General features: G+C 40.7%; 1 protein-coding gene across 1 annotated transcript in view; it reads left to right on the forward strand.

Moving 5' to 3' along the window:
• LOC140211126 (metabotropic glutamate receptor 7-like) overlaps positions 1-24,551 on the forward strand; it is a 786,692-nt gene that overhangs the window by 385,802 nt on the left and 376,339 nt on the right. The window contains exon 4 of the mRNA XM_072280621.1: positions 3,916-4,070. Coding sequence (XP_072136722.1) covers positions 3,916-4,070 — 155 coding nt within the window. The remainder of the gene's footprint in view (positions 1-3,915; positions 4,071-24,551) is intronic.

The raw sequence follows: 24,551 nt of genomic DNA on the forward strand, positions 1-24,551 counted from the left end.
GGTGCAAAGTATGAACACATGAGCTGAATTCTAGTGTGGAGGTTGGAGTGACTGCCTCTGTCACCAAGGGGGGAATTTAACTGAGTGTGTCATCAGGAAATGCTTTGTAATATTTAAGTCAACAGGAATCAGTGAAAAAGAAAATGTTTGTCTTTTCTTTCATCAGCGAAAAAGAGAATGAAAAATGAGAGGTGACTTGATAGAGGTGTACAAGATGATAAAGAGGCATAGATTGAGTAGATAGCCAGATGCTTTTTCACAGGCCAGAAATGGCTAACACCAGAGTCATAATTTTAATATCCTTGGAGCATAGTATCGGGGGTACGTCAGAGGTAGATTTTTTACACAGAGAGTGCTGGTAGAGGCAAATCGATTAGGGATAGTTAAGAAACTCTTAGATAGGGATATCACTACAAGAATGCATCCTGGTTGTTTAGTAGACCCAGTCATCTACTGTTTTCTTAATTTTTTACTTTCAGAATGTCATAAACAATGGTATTCAGTGTTCTGATCCATTTGTATCCTCAAAGATTAAAAAAAAGTCCATATCAGTATGTAGCAAGACTTCATAAACGTTTTGGTTTGAGCTATAGTGGCAAGTAATACTTGAGCCATGCAAATACTGATTATCTCCATCCTCATGAGAAATACCCTGAACGTTTAACTTATAAACTCATGGAGTAGCCAAGGCATATTTGTGAATCTGAAAGCACTGTATCTCAGAGACCTGGACCCTGAGATTCAGGGTTGAGCTTCTTGTGCCGTGCCCAGGATTCTACAAAACCAGATGTTTGCATTTCAGGTGAAGCATTCTGTGCTGTTATTGATCTTGTAAGGCAAAGGAGAACAAGAATTATGAGTAGTGTACAATCCTTCAAGCAATAACAGGGAAAACAATTATTTACTCATTGTCACATTGTTCAAAGGAGCTTACTGTTTACAAATTGGTAGCAAATTTTCCTAATTCCACAAAACCTTTCAATTTTTTTACAAATCACTCAAGCAGTATAATGGAATATTCTCAATATCCATGAATGAATGCTTTTCATTTTGTTCATTTCACCATCGATGAGCTGAAACACTGAATATCCCTATGACCACATCCTGGAAGTATATTCACCACCTAGACTGTCACAGTTTGAGAAGACTACCTTCCCAAGAGAAGTTGGGGATGGATCAGATCTGCTGGCTTTGCCAATATTGGTCCACAATGAATGGGTGAAAACATAAATGAAAAGTGTGGACTTGATAATGGAGTGAATGCATTGGCGGATGCTAACCTCAGGATGGAACAATGCGCTAAATTAGGCATGATCCTCTCAATCTGCTTAAGCTAATAAATACCTCCCATGTGTTACTGCTTAAAATAGTGACATCTGAAGATATTATACGTACATATGACACCTTCCAGTAGTATAATTCTAGAGTCATTTATTAACTTTATTTTGGGAGGTGTCTGAGTGTGAATATGTAAATCATAGATCTGCACTTATTTCTAAGTGCCTGAAGCCTTACATTCTTAAGCATGTTGGAATGCTAGAAGCCAATGATTTTATTGTCTACTATGTGCATTCTGGTTTCCTATTTGGATTGAGTTAAGCTTTGAAACCCAATTTTTCTTTTGATGACACGCTGAAGCCTTTTGGTCAATTATGTCCATGCCAGCTCTCATGAAAACAATCCTATCAATTCCATTCTCTCTCCCTTTATTTTCTCTCACACATGCCTATCAACTTCCCGTTACATCTTTATCCCATTAACCTGCAGTAAGAGATCACTTAGACTGACAAAATAATTACTGTCATGTCCTTGGGAAATGTGAGAAAACTAAAGCACTCAGGATAAACCCTCCTCGTCACAGGGAAAACGTGAACTTTGTATACTCAGCACTGGAGGCCAGGATCAAACTGGGTTCCTGGAGTGGGGAGGTAGCAGCTCCACTGGCTGTTTTACTGTGCTGTCCACTTGCAATATTAAAACCAGTTTTATAGAGTCACAGATCAATATATCACAGATACATTCCCTTCGACCAAACCATCCTATGCCAACCACAGTGTTCGTCCAGCTAGTCCCAATCTTCCATATTCAGAAAATATCCCTCTAAGCTCTTCCTGCATTTACCTGTAAAATTGCTTCTTAGATGATACTATAGTACCTGCCTCAACCACTTCCTCTGACAGTCTGTTCCATATATTCACCACCCTCTCTGTGAAAAAAAATTGCCCCTCAGGTCCAATTTAAATCTTTTGCTTCTCACTTAAAGTCTAGTTTTGATCTCTCCTGCCTTGGGGATAATGCTGTTGCCATGCACCTTATCTATGCCCCTCATAATTTTAAACATTTCTGTCAGGTTGTCCTTCTTTCTCCTAAGTTCCAAGGAATAGAGACCTACCCTGGTCAACCTCTTGACATAACTTAGATCCTCTAGTCCTGGTAAAATTCTCATATCTCTCTGCACTCTTTCCAGTTTAACTACATCTTTCCAATACCAGGGTGACCAAAATTGCACACAGCGCTCCAAATGTGGCCTCACCAACAATTTATACATCTGCAATATAATGTCCCAACTCTCATATTCAATGTTATGGCTGATGAAGGCTGTGTTCTGAACACTTATTTCACCACACTGTCTCCGTGATATGCTGCACAGGTAGTAAAATTCCAAAGCCATAATTCTACAAACAATAAATTTCACAATCTGCTCTCTTTTTTTTTCACCCAAGTGGGTTCCTCTGAGCACTCCAGGACACAGCAATGTTACAAAGACTTAATAAGAGATTATCGAGTAACTGTGAATTGTCCCTTCCTGTTGGTAATGACAAAAAGAATCAAAAGGGACTTGATGGACTTGTATGAGAGAGAATATGTTGAAGGGTACAAGGAAGTTAAGGAGAGTGGAGCTAATGGAATTTCTGTCTTTCCCCCCATCCCCCACAGGAGCAACATAAAGTGGTCTTTCCAACAATAGTATAACCTGAAATTTTACCTCAGAAGAGAATAGACCTTCAGTTCTGACTACTAAGAATCAGATGCCGGAAAAGTTATTTCATATTAGACCACTGAACAACTTCCATTAGCAGTTGCCTCACCATTAATGAACCATCAAAAAGCATTTCACACAAGTTGAAACTTATGATTTTAACAATACAGCCTACCATTGGTTATCTAGCAAGAACCCAGGGTGGAGAAGAGAAATGATAGTTCATGGCTCATATACCTAGAGGACAATGTTTCGGTATTGAACAGATTTTTTTACGGGAAAAAATGGTTAACTCAGTGCTTATAATGAATGATCCTGGTTAGTCCAAATCAGGCTGACTTCATTAAGGCCAGGTCACCAAGAGGAGCAGCCGGTAGAGCATCTGCCTCCAGTGTCAGAGACCAAAGTGAGATCCTGATCTTGGGTGCTGTCTGTGTAGGGTTTACACTTTCTCCCTGTGACTGTATGGATTTCCCCCAGGTGCTCAGGTTTCCTGCTACATCCCAGAGATGTGCAGGTTAAGTGGCCACTGTAAACTGTCACTAGTATGCAGGTGGGTGATAGAATTTGGAACAAATTGATAAGAATGTGGGGTAATATTTAAAAGAATAAGGATTTATTTAGTATCAGTATAAATGGGTGGTTGATACTCAGCACAGACTCATTCTGTACTGTGTCTCTCCATGACTCTAAGAATTCCGATTAATTATTCATTCCAATTACTAGTATCATTTGTCCCCATCACTGACCAAAGTGTTGCAGGTAACAGGTCAGTTCATTCTGGCATCATTTGGGAAAGAAAAGGAGTGCTATCAAATTAGCCCATTAGAACACCATCGCTGTAGTTCATTAATCTTCACATCCATTTAAGCATTTCATTTGATGTGTTCAACCCAAGCTCGTCTGACTAAGGAACTATTGGTTATTTTATGCAGGCAGGTACTTGCAGCTGCCAAAAGAGCAAACAAAGCAGGCCATTTTGTCTGGGTCGGCTCCGACAGCTGGGGCTCGAAGACTTCTCCAGTAAAACAGCACGGGGAAGTGGCTGAGGGGGCAGTGACCATTCTGCCCAAAAGAGCCTCTGTGGAAGGTAAGAACTTGGTACCTTGCAAACCAATCTCCTGTGTTTGCAATTTTGTTTTGGACAAATGGGGTGAGGTTACTCAATCTGTTGTGTGTTTCAATTGGTTGCTTGGCATACCTGTGATAGGAATCATTCATACAATACTGGTAACATTGTCATGAAGACTCCAAGCTGTGATCAGACTATATTTGCGTACATCAAGCTTAAACACTGGTTCAATTGTGTTAAATGGGTACTTTGGTAGATTTTGAATTGGCCTACCCTCCTGAGAAGTAAATGCAGATGTGGTATATGTCGTGTTCATATCTAAAGGCTGCAGGTGTACCATTCTGAAATTCAAACTGGTGGTCAGTTTGTGATCAGTCTACATCATAACCTTAATCTCTAATGGAATCCTATTAATGTAATTATGATAAATGCTCTCATTTTATATGATCGGTGATTGCTAATTGTTTTCACGGTCTGTTAGGCTGTTTGCCTTTCATGTGACTGTAAATACAATTTCATGAATGAATCTGAGCTGTATTGCTGGTGTTTCAAGTAAAAGAAAAATGTCCTTTGAAGGGACCGTGGCATCAGGCTCTGCAACAGCAGTTGAAAGGGAATTGGACAATGGCTTAAAGGCAAACCTGTAGACAGTGGACGAGGAGCAGTGGAACTGAAGTTATGGAATTAATCCTTTAAATAGCTGCCTGTCATGTGATCAGCCAAATGGCCTGCAAATGTGCTGTAAAATTCCACAGTCCCCAAAAATCGCTACGGCTTGAGCATGCATAATGTGCATACACACTTGAACTCGATGAAGGCCTTATTTTTAAAAGAAAAGCTGTGACAGTTCATAATTCTATTGTGTGATTGTTTATGGTGTTTATAAAATATGTCAAGCTTAACAATAGTGCTCCCCATTCTTGCCCATGTTTCACTGACATGTCTCCCTGTGGATCATATTATGACTTCCCATCTGAGCATTGGTAGTTTTTTTTTTCTGCCTTATGTCCTTGTGCAACTTTTACTCCTGCCACATGAACTTCATTGCCTTAGATTCAATTTCAGATTTATTGATCACATGTATATCAAAACGTACAATGAAACACATGGTTTGTACAAATTTTTGCTGGGGGAAGCTACACATTTTGATGCCAACACAGCATTCCCAAAAGGTTCCACAGAACAACATCAACAGCAAAAACACTCCTCTTTAATAGCAACACCCCCCCCCCCCCCCACCACCACCAATCTCATACTAAGCCTGGCCTCCAAATCCAGGACAGGCTACCTCTGGACCTCCAGTCCTTGTTGCCAAAATCTTAGAAATTTTGCCTCCAATTTTGGACCTCATCCCAGGATGTTGATCATTTGTTAGACCACTGGGCTTAGACATCTTGTCTGAACTTGTTCAGAGGTCCGGCCCTGATGGACTGGTCTCTTGTGACTCTGTTGGGCCTTGATCTTCAGGATTTAAACATTTGGGTTTGACTTTTGGGCCTCTAATTTAGAACTCACATGGAATTTTGACCCCGATGACCTGGGGTGGGGGAGGTCACTGGCCATTGTGACTTCCAACTGTACCTGGGACTCACCACCAAAACAGACATCTAACCCAGAGCGAATCTCAGACCTAGGTATCGCTGGTCTCCTCAGTGAGGTGACAAGATTTCTGGGATCACTGACATTTGACCATGGAGCACTTCGACCTGGACTCTAAATCCTACCCAGACATTGCATTTACTATCCCTGACCTCTTAGTCCCCCTTGATGATGGTGATGGCTGGTCCTTCGCTTGCGAAGATCAGGAGGGAACTCCATCGCTGTAGGATTTTCCTTCCCGCCTGCGCTATGTAGGTTTATAGTGAGGATCGGTGCGCGCGGACCGATTCCACTCTTTAGGCTGGGGGATGTTCCGCAATGGTGCAGTGAGCTGCTGCGATCACAAGCCTGTAGGTTGAGTATTGGAGTTTTCCTTCTCCTAGACAGACTGGCTGGCAAGGCTAACGAGTCCTATCTGCCCAGGTTTGGAATCAGAGTTGTCCTTCTTCTAAGCTGGCTGCCAACCAGAGCTGATGAGCCCAGCCTGCTCGCCCAGTTATACCACTGGACACTCGATCGGGCTATGACATAGCAAACTCAGTAAGGACAGGGACACCTCATGAAGGTGTTGGGTTGGGCACAGTAGTGTAGGAAAGGCCTTATGCGAGTGACCTCCTGCATGGCAAGGTAAACAGTGGTCCTGCGGCGATCACCACATCTAGAAAGGAGAGGCTATGGGAGACGCTTCACCTTCCTTTAGTGAGCAGGATGTCCAGCCTGTGACTCAGCTGTCCCCAACTCCCCCTCATCCCTGTCTCTAAACCCCAAGCTGACTCCTGACTCTCCTCTCTCTCCCCAAAACCATCCTTATGAACCGAAAAACACTATTAAATCTGAGCCATGAAATTCGACACTGCAGCTCAGTGCCATCCTGACCCTTCATACAACCGTTATGCCATCCCCTCTGGTAATCATAACTTCTGCCCTGACACTTTTTTCCTGTTCTAGGGCACTTCCAAGAAGTCATCTTTGCCTGGTATCCTTGACCTTTGTTGCAAAGAGTTCTGAGAATTCTTCTCTTTGTAGTAATTTTGGCTTATATGTTGTACTGAACTTAGCCTGAATCATTTCACACAGATTCAAAATGATTTTATTTGAAGCATTGTCAGTGTACAAAATACTTTAACACACTGTTCGATTAGTCCTTTCTCAAAAGCTCAGCTGTTTAATCCAGCTCTCCCCTGACCATGCTTTATGCCTCCTTTTTATCCAAATCCCTTTCAATTCTACTATTTCAGGAAGTGCATTTTGATCATAATAATTTATCTTGTTTAAAAAAGAAGTCCTTTTCCTCCTGCTGCCAATGACCATGTATCTATTTCCTTTGGTTACTGGCCCCCTTGAGCTGAAAATGTTTTTGCTTTTATTGGTGTTTTGTTTCTGTAGATTGAATGAGGTTGAAGGAGGGGAAGTGTGTTCAGTTTTATTGCAAACTTTATCCTTATACATGGAAGTAAATTGCATTTGGCCCAATTTTAAAACTCCTTTCGGCTTGGAGCTGAAGATAAAATGTTACTGGGAGAAAAACAATTCTTCATGGCAGCTTTGAAATTTACACTTAGCTGAAAAATCACGACTCTGCTAAAATAATATTGTTTTATATTTAATAATGATATCAGTGGAACTGATTGCTGCAAAATCTCGCTGACTCAAGGAGTAATGCCACTGCCCCACATCTCCAGTGACTCAGGTGCTATCCTGACTCCCAGTGCTGCCTGTGTGGAGTTTTCACATTCCCCCTGTCTTTGCATTGGATTCACCTGGGTGCTGCAGGCTCTTCCACTCCTAAAGGTCAGGATTCGTAGGAAAATTGGCTGTGAGAGGTAGATAGATACTTTATTGATCCCAAAGGAAATTGCAGTGTCACAGTAGCATTACAAGTGCACGGATATATAATATTAGAAGATAAATGGAAAGAATAAAAAATAAGTTACCTCAAACAGTCTAACAGGAGGGGGTAATCACTTCCCTGGCTATAGGTTGACTCATTATAGAGCCTGATGGCCAAAGGTAAGAATGATGTCATATAGCGCTCTTTTTAGCAGCGCAGTTGTCTTAGTTGTCTTAGATTGTCCCTAGAGTGTAGGTGGGAAGTGGAATTAGGGGAAGTGTTTGGTTCATGGGATTGTAGAGGAAATGAATTGGGATTAGTGTAAATGGTGTAAATGGGCACGTTGGTCAACAGTTGATTGAATGAGAGCTGTTTCTGTCTGTGTGACTCTGACTTTAAATGCAAGTGCAGTTGTCAACAATTTCAGTAAAGTTGCAGGGAGGGCATTTTATAATAGGCATATCTTATTATACAGTTACCCTTCGATTAGTGTTTGATGCATTAATCTGATTGAAACTACAGCCCTGTGGATCTATTTTCATGGTAGAGCATTCTAATTCATTTTCAACAGTCTGATGCAAGTTTATAAGATTATGAAAGGCATCAATGAGGTTGGAAATCAAAATCTTTTTGCTGTGGCAGGGTTATCAAAAACAAGAGTGCCTAGCTTTCAGGTGGGTGGAAGGAATTTTAAAGGGGATCTCTGAGAAGAAATTTTTGGAGTGCAGTTGTTTTCTGGAATTGCTGTCAAAGGAGATGGTGGAACTAGATATAATCACTATGTTTAAGTAACATTTTGAGAGACACATAAATAGCAAAGGACAAGAAAGAGAAAAATGCTAATACACAGAAAGTGGATTGAGTGTAGATTAGCAAGGGGGTCATCATGGGGATGATGAGCCAAGGGGACTGGTTCCACACTGTATGACTCATTTTTGTTCTTCACGATTGATATGTTAATATGCAAACTGGCCTCCAAAATACTGACAGCAACCGGATGTGAAGCAGTTTTTTATTAAATCTAAATATGCAAATTATTCTCCAAACATGAACAACTTGAGAAATGTTTTCTCTTGCACAATGCTCTTTTGGCTCAGATCCACATTATTGTCTTGAAATTGTTTTGTTTATATAATGCAATTATGCAAATAACCAGCAGAGGGATCCTAAACCTGTATTTACCTTTCAAGTTATTGGCTGAACTTCACCAGAATTGATTGCAACTGAATTATGGTTACTGACAGGGAAAGAGGCAGTAGCACTGACTGACTCTTCATTTTACAATCTTAGCTGAACACTCATGGGTGCTCACGTATACATATTTGTGTTTTTTTTAAAATTGATGCTTGCTTCACAGCCACTGAGAGGCCCAGTTCCTTTTCAATTATAATGTTGCTATGTCTGTATCTTGTGTTAATGGCCAGCATATTGTGGAATGGAGGCTGGGTCAGCTTGTAACCTACTGAGCTCAGAGCCAATAGAGCTGACCCAAAGGTACTTACCCTATTAGACTGGAGAAGCACTGTTCCTCCTGTTAGCGCAATCTTAATACCAGACCATACCATAATCATTTGTGTTTTATTTCAAATTACAGTTTTTATTAGGATTGCCTGGTTTTCTAGACTGTAAATCTTTTTGAAGCTGTTGACCCAGCTTTAGATAGTGTTCTGGGTCAGCATGTCTGATGTTGTGGAGCAAATGTAATGCAGAAGGAGATACAGATGGCATTCTGTCCTGGTGACTGAACTTTAAGAAGTTTATGAAGATCTTGTGGAGGATACAAGTAGATTTGTTGCAGGGTTTAGTGGTTTCAGCTGTAGAGTTTATCAGGTGAAACTGGAGTTATTCTTCTTAAAAAATAACAGGAGTTGGGCTAGAATCGAACAATATCACGACAGGTTAAAAAAGAGTAAAAATATCCTCATTGGTGGATGACTCAATGACCCAGACATGGATTTAAAGTTTAGAAAGCTACAGAAGAATGTGAGGGAAAAACCAGGGATAGTTAAGTTTCTGTAAGATTAACAGAATCAGAAGCAATCAGAATTTTTAAGAGGAGTAGGTAGATGCTTGAGATAAAATATTTTGAAATGCTTGAGGGGATGGGAACTATCAGCATTTCTTTACTGAGAATTGACATGGACTTGATGTGACAACTGGCCTTCTTCTGTATTGGGAAAACCTCTAACTGTCTCTGAAATGACGAGAGTAAGGCTGACCTATTTCTGTTAGTGTCGACCGTCCACAACACCTGATCCAATAGTAATGGAAAATCTAATTTACAATGGATATGTTACTAATAGTGAGAATGTATGAGACCTCTTCAGCTTAGTGAAAAGACAACAGCACTTTGCACTGTCTGAAAAGAATGATCAGTTGCATCTTAGATGTAGTTTGATGTTGTATTGTATTTCTTACATTGTCCATTATTCTTTACTCTCTGCCTGTCCGTGTATAGATTCCTCATTTCAGTCTGAGTTTTACTGGCAAGTTGCACATTGGGTTTGATTTAAATGGAGGGTGCAGTTTATGGAGTTGCTGCCTCATAGCGCATGACCCCAGGTTCAGTTCTGACCTCTGGTTCTCTGTGTATGGAGTTTACATGGACTATATGTGACTGTTTGGGTTTCCTCTGTCTGCTTTGTTTTCCTCACACATTACAAAATTATGCAGAGTGGAAGGCTAATGGGTAACAGCAAATTGGTCCTATTGTGCAGGTCAACAGTATACTGCAATGGGGGGGGGGGATGCAGGTGATCCCATAATAAAATGGGATTAACATAGGTATAGTGTAAATGTGTGTTTAATATTTGAGTAGACTTAGTTGGCTGAAGGAGCCACTCTTTCCTCTCAGTCCTTCCATTGGTGGCAAACGTGAGCTCCTCTCTTCACATATTGACTGAGAATCCCATCATGTAAAAGGACTAGATGCGATTGAGTTTGTCAGATGTGTTCAGGAAACTTTTCCTAATCAGAGCATAGAAGTCCCAGTGAGGAAATGTGCATTACTGGATCTGCTATTAGGGAATGAGTCAGGACAGGTGGCAGAATGACAGAAGATTATGTAGGAGCACATTTTGCATCTAGTAACCACAATGCCATTAGCTTCCAAGTAAATGTGCAAAAAGATAGGTCTGGTCCGTGGATTGAGATCCTAAATTGAGGAAAGGCCAATTTTGTTGGTATCAGAAATGACCTGGCAAGTGTGGAATGGGACAGGCTGTTTTCTGGCAAAGGTGTACTTGGAATGTGGGAGGCTTTCATAAATATTGAGGACCTGGTTAAGAAAAAAAAGGAAGTGCATAACAGGAAAAGGCAATTAGGAACAAATGAGGTGCTTATGGAGTAGAAGAAATGCAAAAGAACACTTGAGAATGAAATTAGGAAGGCTAAAACAAGGCATGAAGTTGCTCTAGCAGAAAAGATAAAGGAGAATTCTAAGCAATTCTATAGATATTTTAAGAGCAAAAGGATTGCAAGGGGCAAAATTAGTCTTCTGGAAGACCAGAATGGTAATCCATGTGTGGAGCCAAAACGGATGGGAGAGATCTTAAATAAATTTATTACAGCTGTATTTTCTCAGGAAATGGATATGGAGTCTACAAAAGTGAAGCAAAGTGGGGTCAATTTCATGGACCCTGTTCAGATTACAGAGAAAGAGGTGTTTACTATTCTGAGGCAAATCAGGGTGGATAAATCCCCAGGGCTCGACAAGATGTTTCCCTGAACTCTAAGTGAGACAAGTACAGAAATTGCTGGCACCCTAGCAGAGATATTTAAATCATCCATAGTGACAGAAGAGTTAACAGGGAATTGGAGGATAGTCAATGTTCTGCTGTTTAAAAAAGGCTCTAAAGATAGACCAGGAGGTTATAGGCCAGTGAGTCTGACATCAGTTGTGGAAGAGTTATTGGAAGTAATTCTTAGGGACTGGATATATAAGTATTTGACTATTAGACATAGAAGCAGAATTAGGCCATTGGGCCCATTGAAGATACTCCGCCATTCAATCATGGCTGATCCTTTTTTTTCCTCTCCTCAGTCCCACTCTTTGGCTCCCGAGGATGGACATGGACTGACTAAGGATAGTCAGCATGGCTTCTTGCATGTCAGTCATGTCTAACCCATCTTATAGAGTATTTCGATGAAGCTACCAGGAAAATGGATGAAAGCAAGGCAGTGGATGTTGTCTACATGGACTTTAGCAAGGCACTTGACAAGGTCCCACATGGAAGGTTACTCAGGAAGATTTAGCTGCTCAGCATTCAAGATAAGGTAGTAAATTTGATTAGATACTGACTTTGTGGGAGAAGCTAGGGAGTGGTAGTAGATGGTTGCCTCTCTGACTGGAGGCCTGCGACTAGTGGTGTGCCACAGAGATTGGTGCTGGGTTCTTTGTGTTTGTCATCTATATCAATGATCTGCATGATTATGTGATTAACTGCATCAGCAAGTTTGTGGATGACACCAAGATTGGGGGTGTAGTGGACCATGAGGTAGGCTATCATGGCTTGCATCAGCTAGAAAAATGGGTTATAAAATGGCAGATGGAATTTACTGCAGACAAGTGTAAGGTTTTGCACTTTGATAGGACCAGCCAGGTCTTACACAGTGAATGATAGGGTACTGAGGAGTATGACAGAACAAAGGGATCTGGGAGTAGAGGTCCATTATTCATTGAAGGTGGCATTGCAGGTAGATTTCGTCATAATGAAAGCTTTGGGCACATTTGCCTTCATACATTGAGTACAGGAGATGGGATGTTATTTTGAAGTTGTATAAGACATTGGCGAGGCCTAATTTTTGAATATTGCATGCGGTTTTGGTCACCTACCTACAGGAAAGATGTAAACAAGTTTGAAAGAGTACAAAGAAAATTTACAAGGATGTTGCCGGTTCTGGAAGACCTGAGTTATAAGGAAAGATTCAATAGGTTAGGACTAGATCCCTTAGAATGTAGAAGATTGAGAGGAGATTTGATAGAGGTATACAAAATTATGAGGGGTATAGATAGGGTAAATGGAAGCAGGCTTTTTCCACTGAGGGTGAGTGGGACTAAAACTAGAGGTCATGGGTTAAAGGTGAAAGGTGAAAAGTTTAAGGGGACTGAAAATGAGCTAAGCTTCTTCATTCAAAGGGTCATGAGAACATGCAACAAGCTGCTTGCACAAGTTGTGCATGCAAGCTTGATTTCATTATTTAAGAGAAGCTTGGATAGGTACATGGACAGTAGGGGTATGGATGGCTATAGTCTGGGTGCAGATCAATGGGTGTAGGCAGTTTAATGGTTTTGGCATGGACTAGATGGGCCAATGGCCCTTTTTATGTGCTGTACTTCTCTCGGACTCTATGATTCTAAAGACCTTCAGATATTGCATGTTTGTCAATATGAGTTGAGAACTGATTCCTAGAACTGAAGTTATCTGTTTGAAATTTATTAATGATTGGAAATATATAAATGTGGCTTGGTTTATTCCGTCCTTTGTACATGTGGTGGATTGAGTGCCCAGGTGCAGCCAATTTCCACATCAACCCATCTGCCTCAGGTTTCGATGTTTTTGCTGCTCTTTTGTGCATTCTTCTCAATTCAATCTCAACTTTTCAGTAATAAAAGGCCCAAACTCAGTTTACTCCCTGAATTGTTCTACTTTTCTTTCTTAGTTTAAGATACTCTCCCCACTGTGGACCTATCATATTGTGCTGTTTAATGCATCTGTGAGGCACCTTGGGAAAAATACTAGAGGTTATGGGTTAAGGGTGAAAGGTGAGATATTTAAAGGGAACATGGGGATGTGCACTCAGTGTGCAGTGCATGTGGAAAGAGTTGCCAGTGGAAGAGGTGGATGCGGGTTCAATTTTATCACATAAGTGGAATTTGGATAGCTACATGGGAGCTGGGGGGGGGGATGTTTGGAAAGCTTTGTCTGGGTGCAGGTTGATGAAACTAGACAGCATGACGTAGATGGGCAAAATGTTCTGTTTCTATACTGTAGTGCTCTATGACTCTAAATGATTTCAGGACTGAGTTTATTGTTGCTTTGAATGAAATGAATTCCATTGCAGGATTTTCATTGCTGGCATCTGTAATATATTGCACAGGGTGCAGATTGCTTTATATTCAGGAGATGTTGTCATAGTGTCTGGTGTGCTCTAAGAAACAGGTTACAAAAACTGAAGTGATATCCCCCTGGTCTGATCTGAATTGAATCAAATATTTGCATCCCTCTTTATTCTATCAATGAAATCTCCTGTGTGTCATTTCACTCACCAGTGATTCTGCCTGTTAGGTCTGTTCTGTTCTGTGACCACCTTTTCACCTTGACTTTGTAGACGTCTAACTGAAGAGACAATGTCATTTCACTTTCTTTATCAAATGTTTGAGCATTTACCCTGATATTATTCAGATATCTCACATAATCAGTGTCACACAGAGAAGCCAAGTTTTCTGATGTTCTGTCAAGTGACACCCAATATTTTATGCCTGGGTTGGTCCTGTCTTCTGTAGTTGTCTACTTGTGGTGGGCACTGGAGTGGAAGCTGGACTGATACTAGTGATGCCTCCTTGGGTCAATGGTGTCATCACAGAACTTGAAGCTGTTGCTGTTACAATGAATAATTCACTATCTGAAGTGAGGCAGAATAGACGGGGATAACAAGGAAAAATGAAGAACATATGAAATAAAAGCAATAATTCACCTGATCGCAAAAATGAGGTTATGGCTGTTAATTTAAAGTTGACACTTCTTTCTGTTTCCCATAACTCTCAGTTGCCTTGGTTTCTCAAAATCTACCTCCAGCCTTGAAATTATTGAATGACTGAGTATCATAGTCGTCTGGAGAAGTGCATTCTGAAACTCAGAATCTCAGAGAAAAGCATTACCTCCTCATCCAAGACCTAAAGGCAAACACTATTATCCAAAGGATAATGATATGGGCCCCAGTTGTATACACCCCAGCCAGAGGAAACAATGCCGCGGCACTTATCCTATCCAAGCTTTTCAGATTCTTGCAACCTCCATTGATTTAACTTTCCATTGAACTAAACTCGACTGATTTCAGTCACCCTTTATCCCATGAATCAGCCTTGTGAATCTACATTTAAATGGCTTCAGGGCAATTACCTTTGGCTTAAAGATCAAATTGAACACAGTTTTTTGATCTACTACCTCAGACCAATGTTAACAACTCCAAAATTAAGCTGTAAAATATAGTTAACGGGTTAAAAAAAAAACTAAGCCTCTCATTTTGACTATTTCAGTGCATTGGCATTGACTCCTATTTTCCCGCATATGTAATTTGACCTTATCCAAAACTGTAGCCCATATGTAAAGTTTGAATTTCAAAATAAATTGATTATCAGAGTACGTATAAGTCAGCGTATATTACCTTGAGATTCATTTCCTTCTGGGCATTCACAGTAGATACAAAAAAAAATACTGTACATTTGAATGAATGAAAAACTACACAGGAAGATGGACAAACAACCAAAATGCACCAAGTCCTGCTCCAAATCTATCAACCAGATGGGGCTCCAATATGTTAAGCTTCACTTTTAATATCCACTAACTTGCCTTCAAATCTCTCTGTGTGACCTCGCTGATGCATGTGAGGTTGACTCCACCAGTCCTACTTCCCTTCAAGACCTCTGTGCATCTCCAATTCTGCTCCCCTGATTTGAGTAAACTCAGTTATGGGCAACTGTCCTGGAGCTGACTGGAGGCTAATCTCTCGAATTTTCTCTCTTATCCTTGTTGCATCTCAGCTTCTCTTTACTTTTCGAACATAGAAATCTACAGCACATTACAGGCATTTCGGCCCACAACATTGTGCCGACCATGTAACCTACTCTAGAAGCTGCCTAGAATTTCCCTACCACATAGCCCTCTAGTTTTCTACACTCCATGTATCTACCTAAGAGTCTCCTGAAACATCATTGACAAAATGTTTGGGCCTCTGTTATCTTTCTGTATCAGATGTTGTTTGTGGTGTCAAGGTGATGATGTTCTTTGGTTTTATGTCAATACCATGAGCAGCTGTGATAGTGGGGTGTAGAGCAGATGGAGCACTAATGAATCATGTCAGTCCCTTATGCTAACTCACCTTGCTGGGATTTGAAGTCCAGACGTCTGAGCCCTTGGCCAAAGAACTATAAACTTAAGGTGGTCAGTTACTTCCAGAAGATAGTGGTGTTACAGGCATTGCGTGCAAATGAGAAGCTCTGTTGAGACTGAGGAAGCAGTGGGCTCGTGCACACTTTGACCACTCCATGCAGGAATGGTCAGGATGCCAGCCCCTCCCATTCTACCCATTTTTCTTTGTGTGGCAGAATTAAGATCCTGCATCACTGTGACATATTCAGGAATCGCCAATGTGGCCAGGGAGTACACTCACGGTTCACGTTTTTCATCGGTGTGCAACATTCCAGCAAATAGCATGTCACTGTGAGGGAGAAACAGAGTAGGATGATGGTTTACTTACAAGAAAAGAATGAGTTAAGTTTAAGTACTGTGGACCAGACTTCTGCAGTTCCACTGAACAGATGTAAAAAATGCTCAAAAGTTATTGTTCCCTTAACTCCACATTAGGATCTAAGTGAACAAGTGTGTTCTGTTCCCCAGGGTAACCAACTGTCTGACAGTAAATGAATTCTGCTCCAAATATTGAGCTTTTCCCATTGTCCTGTAATCAGAATTTTTTTCTATATAATATAAAGGCAACCCACTTAGTGACAGGGTTCTCCAGTGATTCCTATAGAAATACGGAAAATGAATTGAAAATGGCTACTAAATAGTGAAACATGTCAGCTAGCAGAGAGCACAAATCAAAAGACATGGGTTGTGACACTGCGAGTATTATCTTGATGATCTCAAGGGGCTGTTATTCTTGCAGCTGCAAAATGTTGGCATCTGTGTATGGGATCTCCACATTGTACTTTGACATCCATTATATTCACTTGCAAAGGCAAACACCGAGAGGTGCAGACATGGGTACAGGTTTGCGATATTAAACATGCTGGATTTGGCTAGCAGCACACATAGCCAGTTCAAGAGAGGTTATTGAATCAGATGTGAAGTCACAACTTGTCAAACACATGCAATAGCAACTGGTTGAAGAGGTGATGCCTGTTTGTATGTACATTACCTCTGCATCCTGATGATTGGCTTCTGACCTTGCTGAGGACACGTCTGATATTATTTATTGTGATAAATTTCCTGCTTGCTGGCACATAACTCCTAGTTGTCTGAGAGTTATCATGATGTTTTTTGCACATTCAACCTGCCCTATTTGAACATGCTGCAAGTGACCTTGACATCACAGCTTTAGAAAAGTATTTTGTATATGAGGATTGGCTGAAGTTAAGGCCTGCCTTAGCTGTGCTACCTCAAGAAACAGGGCCCTGTTTTGAGCTAATCTTAATTTTTTATTATTAAAGTTAACACAAAGCAGAACTATTGGTCCAACTGGCAGTGTCAACAATAGAAGGGAGCAAGAAGGCAACATAGACTAAAAGTTAAAGCAGGAATCTCTCAGAGCTAACTGGAAGCTATTTTGTCCAGGGTTTGATTACTGTGACAATATGTGGTGATGCAGGTTCTTTTTCAGTTTGCTCAGAAAATACAATCATAATAACATCATTGTGTGATGCTGTCATAAGTGTCATTGCATTAATCTTGCATGGTGTGGGTTAGATGTCTTTGTAAATAAGGTTATGTTCAAAGGTTTCAGCTGGGAAAGAAAAGCTGAATAGTCAAGCAGCTCAATGAGAAAAATAAAAGAGACAAGCTTTGAATCTTGTCATTTACAAAGACAGTGTTTTGATTTCCACTGTTATAAATCATCATCCAGCTTTGAGGGAATATAAGTATTCCCCCAATTTGATATGTCACCAAAGACACTCACAAATTTCTACAGATGTACCATAGAGAGCATTCTAAGTGGCTGCATCACCGTCTGGTATGGTGAGGAGTGGAGACTAGTACACAGGATTGAAGGAAGCTGCAGGTAGTTGTGAACTCAGTCAGTTCCATCATAGGCACTGGCCTACCCAGCATCCAGGACATCTTCAAGGAGAAATGCCTCAGAAAGGCAACATCCATCATTAAAGACCCCCCCCCCCCCCCATCAGCCAGGACATTCCTTGTTCTCCTTGCTACCATCAGGGAGGAGGTACAGGAGTCTGAAGACACACACTCAATGATTCAGGAACAACTTCTTCCCCTCTGCCATCTGATTCTTGAATGGACATTGAACCCATGAACACTACCTCACTAATTTTTAACCTACTTATTTAATTCAACTTTTTAATATATGTACTTACTTAATTCATAGTTCTTTTCTTCTATTATTATGCATTACATTGTACTGCTGCTGCAAAGAAAACAAAATTCACAAACTATGCTGGTGATATTAAATTTGATTTGTCTGATACAATATTTAGAGGTGGACATTTAACTCAAATTGTAGAAGAATGCAGGAACATGTCCTTCAGCCACCATGACCTGATAAAGCCCAAAGGTCCATCGGAAATCGAGGCCCGATACTGGAGACCTGGGTCTGAATGTCCCTTCAGGAAGTAGAAGGCCCAATGCCCAATGTCTGTGAGATCCAAGTCCGCTGGAGGCTGAAGGCAACCTGTTCTGTGGTTGGAGGACTGTGTGTGTGACTGTGTGAGTGTGTGTGTGTGTGTGTGTGTGTGTGTGTGTGTCTGTCGGGGTGGTGGTTGGTGGTAGGAGGAAGGAACATCTTGCTCTGCTGTTTTGTTTTGTTGCTGTTGTTCTGTTGTTGTTTGTGTTGCTTTGTGAACATGGTGGGTATGCTATGTTGGTGCTAGAATGTGGTGACACTTGCAGACTACCTGAATACATCCTTGGGCTGTGTTGATTGTTAATGCAAATAGCACATTTTACTGTATGTTTTGATGTCATGTAATGGATAAATAAGTAAATAAATCTGAACCTGACTACATTTTTTTTTAAATCAAAAGTGGTATGGAGTAAAAATAAAAAGATATTTTTCAGCTATTCACTCCTGTGCAAAGGTTTCATTTGTTGGGAAGCTCAAAGATACTGAAGGGGCAGAAGAGATTCTCAAAGATTGGGCCTGAAGATTTACAAAGAGGCCTTTGTAAAGAGGAAAGTGTATCCAGAGCAAAAGATGATGAGGAAGTGAATAGGTCCCATAAAGGATCAGCGTTTGTTGGCTCTGAGCCTGTTTTCACTAGAATTCAGAAGAATGAGGGGTGACCTCATTGAAACTTATTGAATGGTCAAAGGCCTTGATAGAGTGGATTTGGAGAGAATGTTTCCAATGGTAGGAGAGTCTAAGACCAGAAGACAGCCTCAGAATAGAGGGATATCATTTTAGAACAAAGATGAGGAAGAATTTCATTAGCTTTAGAGTGGTGAATCTGGAATTTTTTTCCACAGGCAGCTGTGGAGGCCAAGACTCTATTTATATTATGGCAGAGGTTGATAGATTCTTGATTGATCAGGGCATGAAGGGATATGGGGAGAAGGCAAGAGATTGGGGCTGAGAGGAAAATTGGATCAGACATGTTGAAATGGCAGAGCAAACTTGAATAGCCAAATGGCCTAATTCTGCTCCTGTATCTTATGGTCTATATCTTATTCTGGTTGGCTGCCGGTTACCGGTGGTGTTTCGTTGGGGCCGCTTTTTACATTGTACATCAATGATTTGGATTATGGAACAGATGGCTTTGTGGCTAAGTTTGCTGATGATACAAAGATAGGTGGAGGGGCTGGTAGTGCTGAGGAAACAGAGAGTCTGCAGAGAGACTTGGATAGATTGCAAGAATGGGCAAAGAAGTGGCAAATGAAATACAATGTTGTAAAGTGTATGGTTATGCACTTTGGCAGAAGAAATAACCAGGAGGACTATTGTTTAAATGGGGAGAGAATTCAAAGTTCTGAGGTGCAACGGGACTTGGAAGTCCTTGTGCAGGATACCCTTAAGGTTAACCTCCAGGTTGAGTCAGTGGTGAAGAAGGTGAATGCAATATTGGCATTTATTTCTAGAGGAACAGAGGATAGGAGCAGGGATGTGATGTTGAGGCTCTATAAAGCACTGGTAAGACCTCACTTGGAGTACTGTGGGCAGTTTTGGTCTCCTTATTTAAGAAAGGATGTGCTGACGTTGGAGAGGGTTCAGAGAAGATTCACTGGAATGATTCCGGGAAGGAGAGGGTTATCATATGAGGAACGTTTATCCGCTCTTGGACTGTATTCCTTGGAGTTTAGAAGAATGAGGGGGGACCTCATAGAAACATTTTGAATGTTGAAAGGCATGGACAGAGTGGATGTGGCAAAATTGTTTCCCATGTTGGGGGAGTCTAGTACAAGAAGACATGACTTAAGGATTGAAGGACGCCCATTCAGAACAGAGATGTGAAGAAATTTTTTTATCCAGAGGGTGGTGAATCTATGGAATTTGTTGCCACGGGCAGCAGTGGAGGCCAAGTCATTGGGTGTATTTAAGGCAGAGATTGATAGATATCTGAGTAGCCAGGGCATCAAGGGTTATGGTGAGAAGGCGGGGGAGTGGGACTAAATGGGAGAATGGATCAGTTCATAATAAAATGGCAGAGCAGACTCGATGGGCCGAATAGCCGACTTCTGCTCCTTTGTCTTATAGTCTTATGGTATTCATCTCTGTACGTGGTCACAGAAGACAGAGATGGTCTTAAATTAATACTCCTTAAACTCTATTTACCATGAAGCAAAACATGGAAGTTAGTAAGATTAGGGAGGAGAATAGTGATATCCTAAAACATACTGGCATTATGAAAACGGAGATGTCAGTGGACTTGAAGTACATAAATGTGGTTAAAGCCCTGGCACCTGACCAGGTATATCAAAGGATGTTTTGGGAATTAAGGGAAGAAATTGCTTGGGCCTGGCAGAAATATTGTTTCTTTGTTAGCAGCAGATGATGTAGCAGATGAACATTATGTCTTTATTTGAGAAGGGCTACAGGACAAGGCAGGGAACTTACAAGTAGGTGAATCTAACATAGTGGTCAGAAATTTACTAGAAGGAATGCTGAGGGAGAGGGTCTATAGTACTGTGCAAAAGTCTTGGGTACATATAAATAGCTAGTGTGCCTAAGACTGTTGCACAGTATTGTAGTAATCCTATGTATTGCACTATACTGCTGGTGCAAAACAAAACAAATTTCGTGATATACTGTATGTGAGTGACGATAAACCTGATTCTGATATTGGTCTCTATTGTGGACTGAGAATGGAAAGAGAGCAAGTTGAGGGGAGGCAGCAGGAAGCATCAGAGAGACATTCTGTAATGATCAATAAACCAATTATTTGGAATCAAATTACCTTGTCTCAGGATTGGGTGTGTTTGCATCCATGCCATCTGCTGCCCTTGGCACTCCTTCTCTGCCACCTGCCCCACACCCCTCCTGTGGCGCTCCACCCTCACCATTCCCAAAATTCTTTGCTCCCACAGATTTACAAACTGTCTCCCTGCTCCACATTGACAAATACAGTACTGTGCAAAACTCTTATGCACCCTTGCTATGTATATGCATCTAAGACTTTTTCACAATACTGTATCAGTTACCAGGAATGGGAGAGCCCTGGGTACTATTGTAAAATGGAGGGCTAGTGGCACAGGCACATCATTTTCTGAATTTGGTGACAAAGGTAAAAAGGGTTGTGGAGAAGGAATAGGGCACACATGCTTTTTCAGTCAGGTTGCTGAGTACAAAACTTGGGCTATCATAGCTATCGTACTTGGTAGTACTGTGTGTAGCTCCAGTTGCCATACTAAAGTGGGAGTGGCTGTAGAAATGAGTCACAAGGATGTTGCCCGGACTGAGTTATAAGGAGAAACTGGAAAGGCTGGGGGTGTTTTTTTCCCTGGTGTAAAGTAGACTAAGTATTAAAGTCATGAGGAGCACAGGTAGGATAAAAGATCACAGCCATTTTCCCAGGGGAGGGAAGCCTAAAACTAAAGGGCATAGGTTTACGATGAGAGGGCAACAATGGGAGCTGTGGATAGATTGGAGTGAGCTGTCAAACGAGATGTTAGAGGTGGGAACAATTACAAAACTTAAAAGACAATTGAACAGGTGCATGAATAAAAACAGTTTTAGGGGGTTGCAGATCCAATGGTAAATTTTTGGATTGCCAATGGTAGAACATAGATGTTTGTCTTCTTCAGCCTGTCGGATGATAGCATTTGCTGCTTTAATGGCCAGAAGATGTGTTTTATTGAACTGGAAAGAAATAAATCCTCCTACTACATTCCAATGGTTTTCCCAAACTATATTAAGTTTAAACTTAGAAAAAATTAGAAGTGATTTTTTTTGATCCTTCGGTTAAATTTGAAGAAACCTGGAAACCTTTTATGCAACATTTTCATATGCTGTAAATTTGACCTTTCTGAATCTTCTTTATTAACTTAAAATATATAAATAGAGGAGCGGAGTTGACGACATTATTGAACGTGTTCAATTCAAGATATTGGTCTAGCCCTGTTTTGTTCTGTTTGCTTTTTTTGGGTTTAGTATTTGTTTTTTTTTTCTTTTGGGGGGTGTGGTTTCTTTGCTTATATACATTTTTTTTCTTTTTTTTTACTTTTTTATATGACTAATTTCATCATGAGTTTGGAAGTTTATTATACCTAAGTTTGAAATTTTTTCTGTATATGTTTATTAATTATAAGATTATTCCAATGTCTCTGTATTAACATTGTTATTGTGTTTATAATTTTGAAAATTAATAAGAAGATTTAAAAAGAAAGAAAGATCCAATGGTAAATAGATTACACCCGATATATTTAAGATTAAAAATAGAAAAAAAGAGATCTGGAGAATTTTGTTTTCCACATAGTGTTCTCAGGATGTGTAATGGTGAACCACATACAATAAAGCAAGCAGAATTAATAGCAGAGAAGAGGAGGAAGTTTGGAAAACAATTGAATGAAGAGAACAATTGACTGGAGAGAATAGACCAGCTGATAGATATTTCAGAGGGAATATAACAAACTTAAAGATTTGCATCTGTTAATTTTTTCCCACAAGTAAGGATAAGATAACTGCGTAAATTGGATCAGAATGTCCAGTGTAATTGAAGAAAATAATTAGACCCATTAAAGGAGGCAGAAATGGCCTTGTGTATTTTCATTGTGATGAAAAGGAAATGACAAGCAGTGTTAACTTTTCTCTGGACTGTTATTCCAGAAACGTACGTAAAGCTAATTGCCAAAGTCACTGGCAGGTAGTAACAAAAGCTTGTGCTTTGAAGAGTAAAGTCTTCAGAGCCTCAGAAAACAATTTCAACAGCAAATGCACCTTCAGTCATTTTTTCCCATGCCTTGACAGTGAAGTGAAACGCTCAAGTGTTGATCTTCCAAGCTGCTAAACCTCATACAACTAAAACTGAAAAATGTTGGAAGTCATTTGGATCTAGCACTTGTGACTTCTGTTTGGAAAAGAAGGCTAAGTCAATAAGATCATTAATCAAGCTATTATTGATACCGTTTTTAATTGAAACTGGACTCTTTGTTTTAAACCCTTTCCATTCTGAAGTTTTTAGCATAGTGCTTAGAAGTTCAGAGATTATTTGCTGTTTGCTACCTACATTTGTTTTTTTCCAACTCATGATGCCATAGTGCCATTCCACAATGAAGAAGTGAGCTGGTAATCAACTAGCACATAATGCCATATGAGATTATTTGATGAGAGTCGTGGATATGGCCTAGTCCATCATAGGTAAAGCCCTCCCTATCATTAAGCACATCTACATGGAGCTCTGTCACAACACCTTATATTCCGTCTGGGTAGCCTCCAACCTGATGGCATGAACATCGACTTCTCTAACTTCCGCTAGGCCCCACCTCCCCCTCGTACCCCATCTGTTACTTACTTTTATGCACACATTCTTTCTCTCACGCTCCTTTTTCTCCCTCTGTCCCTCTGAATATACCTCTTGCCCATCCTCTGGGTCTCCCCCCCTCCTTGTCTTTCTCCCCGGGCCTCCTGTCCCATGATCCTCTCGTATCCCCTTTTGCCAATCACCTGTCCAGCTCTTGGCTCTATCCCTCCCCCTCCTGTCTTCTCCTATCATTTTGGATCTCCCCCTCCCTCTCCAACTTTCAAATCCCTTACTCACTCTTCCTTCAGTTAGTCCTAATGAAGGGTCTCGGCCTGAAACGTCGACTGCACTTCTTCCTAGAGATGCTGCCTGGCCTGCTGCGTCCACCAGCAACTTTGATGTGTGTTGCTTGAATTTCCAGCATCTGCAGAATTCCTGTTGTTTACCATCCAGGCCATTTTCTTTTCTCGCTACCGCCATCAGAAAGAAGCTACAGGAGTCTCAGGACCCACACCACCAGGTTCAGGAACAGTCCTCAGCCCTCAACCATCTGGCTCTTGAAATAGAGGCATTAAATTCACTCAACTTCACTTGACCCATTACTGAACTGTTCTCACAACCTATGGACTCTCTTTCAAGGACTCTTTATCTCATGTTCTCGATATTTATTGTTCATTTGTTATTATTACTATTATTTCTTTTTTTTTTCTTTTCACATTTGCACAGTTTGATATCTTCATTGTCTTTTGCACATCGATTCTTTGTCCGTCCTGTTGGGGGCCGTCTTTTCAATGTTTCTACTCCTCAGGATATTTTCCCTAGTCCTGCCGAAGGGTCTTGGCCTGAAACATTGACTGTACTGTTGTCCATTGATGCTGCCTGGTCTGCTGAGTTCCTCCAGCATTTTGTGTGTGTTGCTTGGATTTCTAGCATCTGCAGATTTTCTCTTGTTTGGGAGCAGGCTTTTGTTGATTCTGCTATATTTCTTGTATTTATTGTGAATGCTCACAAGAAAATGAATGTCAGGGTTGCATATGGTGACATATAATAAACGTAACTTGAACTGTGATGAAGAGCCTGGTTCCATGCAGCAATAGAAAAAGTTTTAAACTCACATTCATGCAGGAGGCTAAACAAATCAGTTTGTAGTTTCAGCAGGAATGCAGCAAATTGGTATTTCTTTCTCTTATTTTTCCAATTCAAGAAAAATATTGAT

Source organism: Mobula birostris, chromosome 16 (assembly GCF_030028105.1).
Source record: "Mobula birostris isolate sMobBir1 chromosome 16, sMobBir1.hap1, whole genome shotgun sequence".
Classification (NCBI taxonomy): domain Eukaryota; kingdom Metazoa; phylum Chordata; class Chondrichthyes; order Myliobatiformes; family Myliobatidae; genus Mobula; species Mobula birostris.